A 14,675-nucleotide genomic window follows, 5' to 3' on the forward strand; every position below is an offset into this window, starting at 1 on the left:
TAGCATCGGAATGACTCCAAACAAGCTCCAGCACCTCATTAAGCTGCAGCAAACTTGCAAAGCTGGTGACTGTGATATCAGAGTCCCCTTGTGAGGAATCCATGACAGAGCAGATGCAATGTAGCAAATCCAAGGCCTGGCCTATAGCTGATACTCAGAGTTCTCTGGGTTTGCAGAATGAGGGAACAAGATGTATTGCAGTGGATACAGAGCCTGGCATACAGAGTTCCTTGTGTTTGTGGCTGCAAGTACCGTGGTCCCACCCCTCATGATTCTAGTTGGCCTTGTCTGCAGGGCTGATTCAGTTGGAAACAATTCCCTGGTAGGCTGGTAACAAATTCAGGGGACAGGAATTATATGAAGTAAAGCCTCCTCTGGTGGCAGCCAAGGCTCTCTTCTCCATGCCTTTGAGGAAGGGACTTCCTGTAAGGATTCCGACTTGTTTGTGTGACACTGACAAAGTGGTTTGTGGCCTGCTCTCACCTTCCTCAGCAGCCGTCCCTGATCATCTCCAAACCTCCGGCTCCAGACCTCACGGATTCTCTTCACAAGCAACCTGCGAGGACACTGGTGACGGGCCACTGCCTTCGGTCCACACCATGGGTGAGTTGGTCAGCATGAGGCCTTGGTCTCAGATCCCCAGAGGGTACGAGGGGTTCTGGGTCCCTTCCCCCACCCCACCCCACCGGACACCCAGCCAACCCCCATTTAGAGGAGGGGTGGAGAGGGCCCAGGCTGACTAGTATTCCACTCTCTTGAGGAAATGGGCCAAGTGAGCCCTGACATTCCCATCCTGGTTCCACATGGAAAACCTCCTCTCCAATGGAAGTGGTCATGGCTGAGGTGAATTTTTTTTCACTGGTTGAGGGGATAGACCTGACTTATGTGGTCCTCACAGGTCCAGCCTTTGGAGAGTGGGGAGGGTCTCCTAGGTTGATGGGGGTGGGAGGCAAAGGGGAGGGGGGTTGGTGTAGATTAACATTCTTTGGATGCCTACTAGAGGTGGGGGAGGGGCAGAGAACCCACCATTACCCTTGACTCTTATATCAACTATTTAGGGTAGATTGTATTACCCCCAGAGACGATTCTTGAGGTTTGCCTTATAGCCCAGCATATGACCGATTCTGGAATGTTCCACGTGCAGTGTTTATGTGCACTGTTCCATGCCAATTAAGTAAATTTGTTAATTTACTTAATTCTCATTTTAAAATCTCCACCTAGTGGAACTTATGTCTGCCATTTTATGTGTCACTCAAGGAGGTGTGTTGCCACAATTTGTAATCGTGAATTTATCCATTTCTCCTTTTACTGTCATTGTTCGCTTTGCACGTTTTGGCTCTGTGTTAAGACAAGCACACCAATTTAGAATTTTGTATTAATGGCTTCTTTTTGCATTGAACCTTTTATCATAATGAAATCTCCTTCTTTTCTCTAGTAATGTTATTTTTTTCTTGAAAGAACACCTTTCCCTTTAGTAATATGGGTATACCAGCTTTCAGTAGGTTAGTGTGTAAATGGTACACATTTTGCCAAGTTTTAATTTATTTTCAAATTTTCTAAATCATTAAATTTTGCATGTTTCTCCTTTAAGCAGCATTTGATGGAATGTTTTCTTTCCGGTCTCATAAAATCATCTTTCTATTTGGAATATCCAGTCTGAAACTTTTAATGTAAATATAGATATAACTTGGTTTCTGTATACCATATTAACTGCACATTTATTTCTGCCTGTTGTGAGGCCCTTTTCCTCTCCTTTCGTTGAAATGATTTAATATTTTCTTTTAGAGGGAGAGAGGGGTGGGAAGGGGCAGGGGGAGAGGGAGAGAGAGAGAGAGAGAAAAAATGGCTTGATCTCACACACCTGAGAACATGACCTGAGCTGAATACAAGAGTCAGATCCTTGGGGTGCCTGGGTGTCTTAGTCAGTTAAGTGGCAACTCTTGATTTCGGCTCAGATCATGATCTCGGGGTCATGACTTCGGGATTGTGAGATAGAGCCCCGAGTTGGGCTCTTTGCTCAGCATGGAGTCTGCCTGAGATTATCTCCCTCTCCCTCTGCTTCCCACTCTGCCCCTCCCTCCCCCCCTCCTCCATCTCTCTCTCTCTCGCTCTCAAATAAATAGATAAATAAAATCTTAGAAAAAAAAGATGGACACCTAACAGACTCAGTCACCCAGGAGCCCCTAATATATATATATTCTTAGTATTAGATTGTTACCTCATTTGGCTGGACAGTTAAACATTCTTTAGCCATTCTTGTAGCGTTTACCCTTAAGACTATAATGTACTTTTTTTTCTTTTTTTGCCTTTTCATGGTCTCATGTAAATTACTTCTTTAAAGCTCTTCAGACAGAGAAGGAACTTTGGAACACTTTGATTCCACTCACACCCTCCCAATGTATTGCCATGAATTTTATTTTATTTTATTTTATTTTTAAAGATTTTATTTATTTATTTGAGAGAGAGAGAATGAGAGATAGAGAGCACGAGAGGGAAGAGGGTCAGAGGGAGAAGCAGACTCCCCGCCGAGCAGGGAGCCCGATGCGGGACTCGATCCCGGGACTCCAGGATCATGACCTGGGCCGAAAGCAGTCGCTTAACCAACTGAGCCACCCAGGCGCCCTATTGCCATGAATTTTAATTCTATGTATATTTAAACCCCTAGAAGACATTAGCGTCCTGGTGCTATATAGTCAATACTCATTTAGACTGGCCTACATATTCACAAATGCCATTAGTCTTTCTTTCCTGCATCTTTGTGCCTCCATCTGGGATCGTGTTTCTTCTGCCTGAAGAAGAACCTTTAATATTTCTTTTAGTTTGAGTCTTCTGGTCACAAATTTCCCCAGTTTTGCTACATTAACATCACTGTGAAATGTACATCTTTTCTTTAGGAATGTTTTTCCTTAAAGCATACTTTGTCTCCTATTAGTATTGTTATACTGACTTGATTATCCTGTTACTTTGGGAAAGTTCTCAAGCAAGATCGCTTCAAGTGCCACTTCTCTACGTTTCCCTCCTCTTCATTCCGGGACTCAAATGAAGCATGGGTTGGATATGCTCACGAGATCTCCCTTAATTCTCTCCCTCTGTCTTTTGGTATTCTCCATATTATGTCTCTCCAGACTTTTCTGGATATTGTCATCAGACCTAACTTTCGCTTCTCTAATTTTTTCTTCAGGCGGGAACTCACCTTTGACCCTTGAACCATAACACCAAACTTTCAGGGTGGATTTTGTTATCCCCCTAGGGCAGAGGAAGGAACTGTGAGTTAGAGATGATAGGCAACTTGTCCCAGGTCACCCAGCCTGAAAAGGGCAGAGCAAGGGCTAACATCACAGATTAAACCCTAGGCCCAAACCCTTTCCTCTGTGCTCGTTTTCTTCTTGGCCGCAAGTGCTCCCCACCTCTCATCTCCCAGGAAATGCAACCACAGTGAAGTTTTTCAACCTTTTTGGCACTGTGCTCTATTTCATTTTAGATGATAAAGTCAGTGATATTTCTTCATTAGCCATGATATTTCCCCAGAACCGTTTGTGGTGTTGGGACCACTGATGCGTTGTTCTCAATTTCAGGGCATAATGATGTAAGTAAACTCTTACAAAGAAGAACAAGATGCTGGGGTATTTACCGAAGGAGATATAACAACTGGTCTGAACAAGTCAGTTCTGGCATTCATCCTTCATCCCGCCAGCAGCAAGATGGAGATCTGGCAACAGATGGCGCTCACATGAGCACCCGAGTGAGATAGTAAGTGACCAGTCAGCATAGCTGAAATGTACCAGCCAGTGGAATACATAGCCCTGTAGCTGAATATGTCATTCTCTTCTCCAACCTGGAAGAGTGATGAATGATAGAATCAGGTTAATGGTTGAGCAAACTTTATTGTACCCTGGTATCAGTGGGCAAACGTGTAATGGAAGACTTTCTGAGCACGTGTGGACTACTTCCTTCTCTCCACTTCCCCACAGTGCTCCCTATGCCATTCCACCATGTCGTCGGAGAGGCAATTTTCAGAAACAAGACCAAACCCAAGCTAACATGAAGGGAGAGCAAAAGCCTCCAGAGAGAAGAATGGAGCGGGAGAGGCAGGATGAGACCGTGGGGAAATGGTTCAAGATCATTGTGAGTGCCCCTGCAAAATGGACCTAATAAGTAGAAGAAGGTGAACAGAGGGAATTGTGTTGGACTCATGTAGAGACGCTATGTACTTTTCTGGGGGCAGAGGAGTGGGTAATCGGTCTTTTTATTACTAGCATCATTACATATGTAGCATTACATATGTTAACATCCTAGTTAACATCCTAGATCAAATAAGGGCAGACTCAGAGGAGCAATATAAAGGGAACAGACTGACTATAGGGAGAATCAGGTAAGTTGTCTAAGAGCAGAGGAAACTACAGCCAAGGAGATGGAGCAACTCCATACTGGAAGGCTCAGTTTAGCTCTAGCTGAGTGTGGGAGGAGGTTGTGTCTTTGGGGTCCCTGTTGGAGAAGCAGGCTAAGGCATCCTGCCCTGAGCTAGTATCACTTGGAACTTTATAAAAGGAAGTTCATATTAAACATCTTAAGTCGATTATTTGAAAAAAAAAGTGTTTGAATTGAAGGAAAAGTTATTTAGTAAATCCATGTCTGGTACAAGAGTTTGCAATAATGGATAATGTCCTATCATAAGAAATTATTTTAAAGCCCCCCGTCCCCCCCAAAAAAACGGTATGAAAGGAAGACATGGTTGGGTCTTATCTTAACCTTGGAATCCATTGTGTCAATCTTTTCTCCCATCTCTGGCTCCTAGATTCCATTCGGCATCAAATATGATGAGAAGTGGCTGCTGGATCTGATTCAGGGACAATGCAGTGTCCCCTTCACCCCAGTCGAGGTAAGAGAAAACAGCGAAGCAGATGAGAAGAAACAGGGCAGATGAGCAGTGGCTCGGGTCTCATATTCTCTTTCTCTTGCCATTCTCCCTATAGTTTCACTATGAGAGAATGCAGGCCCAGTTCTTTGTTGAGAATGCCAACGTTGCCTTTGCATTGAAGAGTGTCAACGGCAAGATCTGGGATGAGGCTAACGAAAGGGTACGTGTCAAGGGCGTGACTGGGACCAGTTAGGGGCAAGAGGGCAGGACAGGGGCAAGGTCTTGTGTCGGATTTCCTGGTACTTAACCCAGCCCCTCTTGTGTTCCCTACAGATCTCTATCTTTATCTACCCCTCTGATGCACCCCACTCTGTGCACAAGGAGCTGAAGTCAGAAAAGGTGGAGCAGACAAAGGTAATGCAGATTCAAGAGTAGCTGTGCATCCACATCCAGGCCCGCATCTCCTTCCCACACCTATTGCCCCCCCATCTCCACCTCAAACTCAGAGCCACTGACCCCATCTCTAACTCTGCTGCTGACAGTGAACAAATGATATGTAGTCTCCCAGCAATCTCTTAACATCCAGAGGGTCCTCTTTGCCCCTGGTATGCCTACAGGAGTAATTCTAGGGCAGGTGAGGGCAGAGGGGCCTGTCTGGGAAGGAGACTTAGGGATGGTAACGTGGGGAGGGGTTGGTGCTGGAGCTGTACCAGCCGGGCCTCTCTCAGCCTTCTGATTCCCTCCTCTCGGCTTCTCGGAGACTTGATCACCCATGATATTGAAATGGTACCAAATCCTAGAAACAGCATGGCTGCCTCCCTGCAGACCCATGAAAAGAACATGCCCAAGGTGAGGACTCAGTCCCAGTGCTGAGACTGACGCTGAAGGTGGGAGAGATTAGGTAGAAGAGGCAGGTTGGTCTCAGATATCCCCTGTTGGGGTCCTCACTCTAACTTTTTCCTCATCATAGCTTTTGTCCTCGAACCCGAGCACCAAGACACCCAGCCAGCTGGATGGCCTGTCCAACACTATGCAGAATGCCGCCAGCATCGAGAGCTTGAACCTCTCCAACAGTGAGGTGAGGTGTGGTACCCAGATCCTTCTTTGAAAGGAAGTTGGGAGTGCTCACGGGACGGTGACAAGAGTCAGGGAAGTGGATTTGTTGGAGAAGGGAAGGACTGGGGCTGCAGGGTCATCCTGGTCATCTCTCTCTGCTCCACGTGTTTCCTCCCCATAATTATAGGTGAAGTCTGCAGGGGAGTTGGACGAGGGCAAAAGTCTGCAGCCAGAAGAGATGAGTACCGATAGAAGTGCCCTGTGCACCGCCCTCCCTGATAAATCAACCAACATAAGGTCAGTTGTACACTGTGTCACCCCGTGGGACTCTGAACTATGCCTGACGGTGCCTGTTTGGAGGAGGCAGCAGCTCTGTTCCTTTGGGGGGACCAGAGGCCCTATGCTTTCTTCTCTGTGTCCCTCGCCTGTGCTTAGACATCTCCTTCCTTTCCTCTGACCTGCTCACCAGTTTGTCTGGTCTGAGGTCCGTTTGCAGGTTGTCTGCACCCAGCCTTCTCTAGTGTGCCATCCCCAAAGTGTGATCTACGAAACAGGGCTCCCCTTCCCCACTAGGACCAGAGTGACCACCTTGAGCCCGGTGCTGGTGCCCTGGACTGAGAGGGGCCCTCCAGCCCAGGGCCTCATGCTGAGATGGGCCTTTCTGCCTCCCTGCAGAGACAGGGCTTCCCTCCCTTGTTCTGAGAGGGACCCTCTTTTCCTTGAACCAAATGTATCCCCCTCCAATTCCAGGCTGCCTTGGTGGTTTTCCTGCCGCATGCTGAGGGCCGAGGTCCTGGGGGACTGCCATCATGACATCCGTTCCTCTGACCCCCTGCGGGGAGCCGGGCCCTCCTTGGGAGAAACCAGGATTCCCTGAGTCAGGGGGCCAGAAGTGGGTGACTGCCAGTGAGCAGAGGGCTTCCTGAGACAGGAATGGAAGCCAGAGGGCAGAGGTGCTTGAGAGGACAGGAGGACAGGCCTCTCAGAGGCACTGCCGCCTCCCCTCCCTCCGCACGTCACCTCATCCAGACTGGTCCTTCAGAGGAGCCCTGTGGGTAGCCCGACATGGGTATAATCCCTCAGGCAAGGAACCGACTGGGACAGGCACAGGTGCACTGGGGTCATCAGGAGGGAAGGCGGTGATCATAAGAGGGAACCACAGACCCTCAGCTCCATGCTGACCTGGGGCTTGACCCTCTACTCCCCCTGGGGTAGGTCTCCTGCCCCCGTGGCTGCTTCGTTCCCCATGCCCGGCTCAGACTGAGCTCACACAGGTGACAAAGTTTCAACCGGCGTGCAGTGGGCCCCCAGCCCAACACCTGCATGTTTTCCATTCCTACGTCGGATGCCAGGGCCAGCCAGGGCAGATGAAGGAAAGGAACGCAGGCAGAGAGCCATTTCCCCCTTCTCCTCTCTTCCTCCCTGACCCTCACCACCATGGTAGAGCTTCTTTCCCTTCCTTTTGTTTTGCTTTCTCTCCCTCTTTTGTCTCTACTCCCCTATGTCTCTCTCACCTTTCCCTTCCTACCTTCAACCCCTCTTCTGTCTTCATCCCCCTCGCTCTCCCCCTCTGCCTCCTGGTTCCTGCCTCACTCACCTCCTTGCCCCAGCATCCTGGGCTACCCTGGGGGGTGTCATGGTCCTGCAGCGTGCTGGACCCCTAGTGAGGTAGCAGAGCCCTGGGCTTCCACCCCATTCCCTCTTCTCTCTGGAGCCTTTGGTAGGGACCTGAAGGAAGGAAGGGAGGCAGGAAGGAGAAGGCAGCCCTGGAGCCTGGGCTCCAAATGTTGCTTCTGGTGGCACTGGAGATGGGAGTCAGGACAGTTTAGGTGGGATCCACCCAGGGGTAAAGAGAGGGAGGAGGGGGTGGGTCGAGGAATGGAATCAGAGAGAGGAGGGGGAAGAGAGTGTGTGCTTTCCCTCTAGGCCCAGCCACAAGGGAGGTGCCAAGGGCTCTGGAAGCCTAGGACACTGCAGTGTAGGTGGGACATACTGGCCTGTGTGTCAGGTGTAAGTGTGCTTGCTCTCATGATGAAGGACACCTGCAAAGTTTCACTGACTTTTCTGTTTTGTCTGGATTTCTGCAGCTCCATCCTGGAATTGTTTCCCAAGTTACTATGCCTGGTAGGTGTATTCGTTGATCATTGACTCCTCTGCTGGCACTGATGCTGCCCCAAACCTGCCCTGAAGCCATTTAGGTCTTGCAGAAGTTACAATTTTCATGACCCTTCAACCTCATGGAGGTCCAGATCCATGTGGGAACCCAACAAGGGCTCCAGATCGCCTTCAACCATGTTCTCCAGGGGCATCAGGGACCCCAAGACAAGGACCCCAAATGTAGTCTTGCCCATGTAATTTCCAGGGCCCTTTCGCACCTGGCCTCTGACCCTCACCCTCTCCGGGGCCCATCCTTTCCCTGATTGTTCAGCACCAGCTCCTGGTCCACACTGCCCACTCCCTCTTCCTTTCCCCAGGACAGCCAGGACTCACCTTCACCAACCAGCCTCAGTATTGCAGCCCACAAGAGGTTACCGACCTGCAAGGTGAGGAGGGCGGATCAAGCCGGGCTTTGGGTGGTGCGTGAGGAGGGGTTATCAGCCGTGGTCCTGAGGACTGTTGTGATTCCAGGGAAGCTTCTTTGGATCTGATGCCCTGAAGAGTCTAGTCCTGCAATTCCTGCAGCAGTAAGTACTCCTGGGAATCTGGGGAAGGGGTTGGCTGGGATGGGTGAGGCCACCCAAGCTCAGGACTGCCAACTGGGTCTTGAAATCTCATTTGGGATCCACACCACAGAGACAGACGGTCCTCATTGCCCTCCCACAGGTACTACTCGATCTACGACTCTGGAGACCGTCAGGGTCTCCTCGGTGCCTACCACGATGAGGCCTGCTTCTCCCTGGCCATTCCCTTCAACCCCGAGGAGTCAGCCCCGTGAGTAGCAAAGCTCCAACTCTGCTCCTGGGCCCTGTGGCTCCCCAGTGGATACAGGGCAGCTCCTGGAAACACCCACACCGGCCAGACCACCACCTCCTGTTCCTCTTTCTCTCCTAGAAGCAGCCTGTGCAAATACTTCAAGGAAAGCAGGAATATGAAGAAGCTCAAGGACCCCTGTGCGTGTGTGATGGGGAAGACTGGGCAGGGAAAGGGGTGTGAAGTGATCATTATAGGGCCTAGGGTGTGGCAAACCCTGACCTTTGCTTGTTTCTCCTCCCCCACCCCCATAGTCCTGCGTGTTCAGCTGCTGAAGCATACAAAATGTGACATCATGTGCTCCCTCTGTGTGCTGCCTCAAACTCAGCATGACCTCAGCTCCTTCATGGTGGACATGTGGTTCCAGACGGTGAGCACCAGCTTCCTCCCTCGGGCAGCCGCAGAAAGCCACGGGTGGGTAGGAAGTTTAGGTGACTTAGTACCTGGGCTCTTCCCTTTCAGGAGACGATGCTCTGCTTCTCTGTCAACGGGGTGTTCAAGGAAGGTGCGTGTGTGTAGAACCTCCTCCCCAGATGCTCCTCTGCTCTCTCCCTGCTGGCTGGGCTCCCTCACAGAACTCTCCCAGCTTCCCTGGTGCCTTCCTTTCTCTTCCTATTCCCGTTGTGTTCTCCCATTTCCACGCTGCCCTCAAAGCATCCTGGTCTGAACTAGGTCTATGCCGGTCTGCCCCACACAGCTTGGGCATTAGGGACACAGTCTGTGGAGTTGGACAGCTCTCACCCTAGATCTTTACTCTGTGACCTTGGGCTCTTAACCTGTAAGTTTCTTCATTTGCTAATGGACCTAATGATGTCCATCTCTTGAGCAGCTGTGAAAAATGCATGAAATGCATTTCTTTTTTTTTTTTTTTTTTGAAGATTTTATTTATTTGACAGAGAGAGACACAGCAAGAGAGGGAACACAAGCAGGGGGAGTGGGAGAGGGAGAAGCAGGCTTCCCATGGAGCAGGGAGCCCGATACGGGGCTCGATCCCAGGACCCTGGGATCATGACCTGAGCCGAAGGCAGACGCTTAACGACTGAGCCACCCAGGTGCCCCTCAAATGCACTTCTGAAGTGGTTTCCACTGGTCCCAGCACATGGTAGTGTTCCTGTCACTGGGAACAGATTGCCTTCCCCATTCGGAACACCCTGACTCCCCACAGAAAAACTGTCCCCTTCACACGAATATCAAGTCAGACCCTGACTGGGGAATGCTGTGTGAGTATGTAAAGCATGTGGAATGCTAAAGGGGTATTGTTGTTTGTTGCTCGTTGTTGAAGTGGAAGGCATGTCTCAGGATTCTGTTCGTGCCTTCACCCGGACATTCATCGCTACCCCTGTCAGCAGTTACAGGTGAGTGCTTTGTTGTGGGTGGAACACCCAGTTCAGTATGAGTTCAGGGGTATGGGAATGGGGAGCTACAGGCTTCGGGGTGTTCTCAATATTGTGAAAAGCCAACAGGTACAACCAAGGAATCATGTCTCCTAGTGATTAAGAGCATCGGCTCTGGAATCAGATTATGGGTTCTTTCCCTGATCCCAACACTCACTAGTTTTGTGAACTTTGTCAAGTCACATGATCTCTTTGTGACCCAGTGACTTCCTCTGAAAATGGAGATTAGACTGTCCACTCCTCGGCAGTGTAAATATGGGTGTAAAATTGTCTGTGGTTTGGGGATAAACCTATAAATGTAGTGAAATTGGTTAGACAGTCTCTCCAAAGGTTGGCTCTGTGAAGGGTGAAGGAAAAGTAGAGATACCAGCCAAGGAACCTGGGTGGCAGGCACAGTAAGAGTATGGAAAGAACCTGGTTGCTGAGTGGCAGTGGAAGCAGGATCGTTGTTGGGGTGTGGGGTTGTCTATCTGTCCAGTTAATAAGGTCCCATTTTTTTCCTTCAGTCTATGCATCGTGAATGATGATCTGTTTGTGAAGGATGCCAACCCCAAGGAGACCCAGAGCACATTCTCTATCCCAGTGCCCACACCCTCCTGCAGCTCCTGGCCCACCCTTTGCCAGAAGCAGCAGGAAATGGGGCAGACTTTCTCCACCCAGTCTGGGATGAATTTCCAGTGGTCTCAGAAGTGAGTGCTGGGGGTGCATGGGGATAGGAGGGAGCTGGGAGTAACCAAGATTGAATTATGTCAACTTGCAGGTAATTTGTTTTGCTCATTTAGTTCACTCATTATCAACCCTGAACATTATCCTTTCATTACTTAAAGCTAAGCAGTTTGTTTATTTGTTTATTTATTTATTTATTTATTTACTTACTTACTTACTTACTTATTTTTAGCTAGCCTGTTTTTTAAAACAGTTGTTCATTGCTTTCCTAAATCCATGGACCTGCACCTTTATTGACAGACATTTTGGTTTCAGGAATTTTTCCCAGTACACACTGTGCCACAGGGCTCATTCCACTGCCTAAGTTGTGATAAATGTAGTGGCGTGTTTCTTTTGCATGGATTGGGAAATGGTACTGTGCAATCAGATTGTCTCCAGCTTTAGTTTTAATGGATGTCAGCTGTGCTTTCTCCACACTAGGTAACTTCATGACAGCCAGTGGGACTATATTGGTTCTCACATGGCCCAAGGTGAGGTTCAGGAATTCAGGCCAAATGAGCCGAAACTGGGTGGCCTGGGGAGGAGACTCAGGGCTCCTGGCTCTGCTGATCTCCCAACTCCCTCTCTTCACTTCCTCCAGGCCAAGCACATGATCCCAGAGGAGACCCTCACTCAGACTCATCCAGGATCCTGAGAACACAACCCTGACAAGAAACTGTTTTTGTAGTCATCTTCATCATCTTTGCTGTCTATTTTCTCTAGCCTGAGTTAATCTCTGACTGAGCGGGAGGTTTGCTGGGAGCTGGGAAGCCAACGTTTAACTGACACTAATCTGCTTAAGGACCAACTGCGTATTTTCTCACCCGGGATCCCCGATTCTCTTCTTAATAAATAGTGGCATTGTGTGTTATGTTGTATCTCTGCAAAATCCATTCAAGGCCTGTATTTTGATCACTGGTCTACAGAGAAAGAAAAGGAGATCCAAAGAGGGTCAGTGACTCTTGGAGAACAGTAGGGTAGAGACTCAAATACTAGACCTCTCTTTAAAGCCCAGGCTCTGTGTGTGCCCCATGGCTGTGTGGCTACCAGGGTGGGGGATGTTCTCTTATTCTGTTATACCCGGGGATAGTGTTCTGTGCCCCTAGTGTATTAGTCAAATATTTTAAGGCAGAGAACAGTATTCTTTCTTAGCCATACAAATCTATTCAAATTTAAAAGCAATCCATTTAGGGGAAAACAGCATTAAAGAGCACAAGAGAACTTGGGAAGAATAAATTGCCATCATATATAACTTATATTGTATTAATATCCTTGACATATAAAGGAATCACTAGAAAGAGGGAAACAGGTATGAATCAAGAATTGTTATTAAAATCAATAGGAATACCCAAGATATGCATGAAATCTATCCAACCATAATAACCTACAAAAACACAACTGCAAATATTTAGACACGGTACTAAATGAGAAAGTAAAGCTGACCTGGAGGCTGGTATTCTCTGTCCCCAGTGTTCTAGTCAGATATTTTTATACATAGAATAGTATTACCTTCTTAGCCATATACATCTATTGAAAAGCAACGTGTTTGAAGAAAAGCAGCATTAAAAAGCACATGAAAATCTTGGGATAAAAAATTGTCCTCATGTATACCTGATATAAATATCCTTGATATATTAAAAAAAATCAGTAGATCAGATACTGAGATCAACCTAAAATTCTTATTAAAAGTAAATAGTAATGCACCCAAAGTCTATGAAAGTCTATCCAAACATAATAATAATAAAAACACATTTGCAAACTTTGAGATAAGATACTAATATATAGGGGCGCCTGGGTGGCTCAGTTGGTTAAGCGACTGCCTTCAGCTCAGGTCATGATCCTGGAGTCCCGGGATCGAGTCCCGCATCAGGCTCCCTGCTCAGCAGGGAGTCTGTTTCTCCCTCTGACCCTCTTCCCTCTCGTGCTCTCTATCTCTCATTCTCTCTCTCTCAAATAAATAAATAAAATCTTAAAAAAAAGATACTAATATATATATATATATAGTGTGTGTGTGTGTTTGTGTGTGTGTGTGCACGCACGTGCGTGTGTATCTGTCTGTATTGATACACTGTATAGGATGTGTAGAAAACTTACTAATTATAAAAGTACATCGTGTCAGGTAAAAATATTTGGAAAAGACATAACCTCTTAGAAGCAGGATTTTTTTTTTTCTATAGGTCAGAGAACCCCCCCCCCCCGGTGTGTAAGGTACCTATTGGGGTCTGGAGGAGATGGAGAATTATTGATATGAGGAAGGCCCCTCAGAGTCAGTTCTGGAAGGCGTTCACAGGTGGACCCTCCCTTGAGGCCTAGGAGCATAGTGGAAGGAGGGGGTTCAAATGTAGGGGCAGACCTTGTATGCCTTCATGAGCAGATAAGTAAACAGCCCTTCAGACCTATGCCTCCTGGGCAGCCTCTAGGTTGCTACCATCTATGGTTGAGAACTAGGAATGCTCCCCTAATTACTTCCATGTCTATTGCAATCCTTATTCTCCATCCTGTTTATAAAACACATAACTACTCAATCAAAATCGGGCAGGTCTGAGGCCACAGGAAATTACTCAGAATAGGAAAGGCAAAAGCAATCCCAAGGTTCCCAGCCTGGTATCTGCTGGGACACCTGCCACCTGCTAGGACACCTGCTGGATGGGAACCTGCCATCCTAGCTCTGATGTTTTTTGCCTTACAAGGGTCCTGCTCAGATGTTTATCTTCTATGCACCCAATGAAGCTTTGGGTTAAGGATCAAGATCATAACCCATTTCCTTTTGTTTCATGTGCTTTTGTGACCCTAGTTTTTTAACTTTTTTGTCATCCATTCTCTCTGTATCAGCAGAAAGACTGCCCTCCTATGTCATCACTGGGTGTTCTGTAAGCCAAAGCTTAATTTTATATGTAATGGGGACTTATGAAGATTTCTGAATGGGTGTAGTGACAAAATCATCTTCCTTTTGAATGCCAGTGACAAATATATATTAACAATATAAATATTATAAATATGTATATGTATACATATATATTTCCATACCTAATCTTACCAATTAATAACTATCCTTTTTTTAAAAAATTACTAAAACAGAAATTTCTGTAGTAATTTTAACAACGAGGGTGTTATGCTCAAATTTTTTGAAAACACACCTGCTTTTGAAAATGCAAATTTGTTCCAGTTCTATTGAGTTTATCTGAGAGAAACACTAGATAAAAGAGGATAATTAGACCCAACTGAACCAAGCCACAAACCTCAAATATCTACCAGCTCCCTCAGTTCACAGTGTTATCAGCCACACCCATCCACATTTGATGTTAGCATTTTCTGTGTGATTCAGTTAGCTTTCTTTCCACCATTTGATATCTTTACTATGTATGCTCTGATCAATGAACATGGTATGTCTCATCATGTATTTAGATTTCATCATTATTTTGTAGTTTTCAGCATACAAGTCCTATAAAGGTTTCTTAAAATTACACCTAAATATTTTTGAGTGATTGCAAATGACATGGAGCTTTTAGGTTCAAATTAGAATGTCTATGTGTTCATTGCTACTTTATAGACATGCAATTGGTTTTTCCATTTATCTTGTATCCTATTACCTTGTTAAACTCACTTACTAGTTTGAAGAAGTGTCTGTGTGTGTGTGCGTGTGTGTGTGTGTGTGTGTGTGTGTGTGTGTGTGTTTTCCTTGGGATTTTCTA

General features: G+C 47.1%; 1 protein-coding gene across 1 annotated transcript; it reads left to right on the plus strand.

Annotated features, from left to right (window-relative positions):
* Window positions 1–401: 401 nt before the first annotated feature.
* On the plus strand, window positions 402–10,971 carry NXF3 (nuclear RNA export factor 3). Its single transcript, XM_088020823.1, has 17 exons — window positions 402–603; window positions 3,576–3,750; window positions 3,972–4,125; window positions 4,796–4,879; window positions 4,974–5,078; window positions 5,192–5,272; window positions 5,829–5,936; window positions 6,102–6,211; window positions 8,002–8,038; window positions 8,389–8,457; window positions 8,543–8,598; window positions 8,738–8,845; window positions 8,966–9,024; window positions 9,139–9,254; window positions 9,347–9,389; window positions 10,167–10,239; window positions 10,785–10,971. Exons 1-17 carry the CDS (start codon window positions 402–404, stop codon window positions 10,969–10,971), a joined length of 1,767 nt encoding a protein of 588 aa, XP_087876949.1.
* The last annotated feature ends 3,704 nt before the right edge of the window (window positions 10,972–14,675 follow it).

The sequence above is a fragment of the Eumetopias jubatus genome, unplaced genomic scaffold (assembly GCF_037043125.1).
Source record: "Eumetopias jubatus isolate StellerSeaLion01/CBP00866 unplaced genomic scaffold, mEumJub1_p1.0 scaffold_200, whole genome shotgun sequence".
Lineage (NCBI taxonomy): Eukaryota > Metazoa > Chordata > Mammalia > Carnivora > Otariidae > Eumetopias > Eumetopias jubatus.

What these genes read in the sequence shown, in the direction of transcription:
- NXF3 (XM_088020823.1), top strand. Translation starts at nt 402, where the DNA reads ATGCCTTTGAGGAAGGGACTTCCTGTAAGGATTCCGACTTGTTTGTGT. An exon ending in TCCCCTTCACCCCAGTCGAG is followed by an intron (nt 4,880 to 4,973) that starts GTAAGAGAAAAC and finishes TTCTCCCTATAG; the next exon opens with TTTCACTATGAGAGAATGCA. An exon ending in AACCCCGAGGAGTCAGCCCC is followed by an intron (nt 8,846 to 8,965) that starts GTGAGTAGCAAA and finishes TTTCTCTCCTAG; the next exon opens with AAGCAGCCTGTGCAAATACT.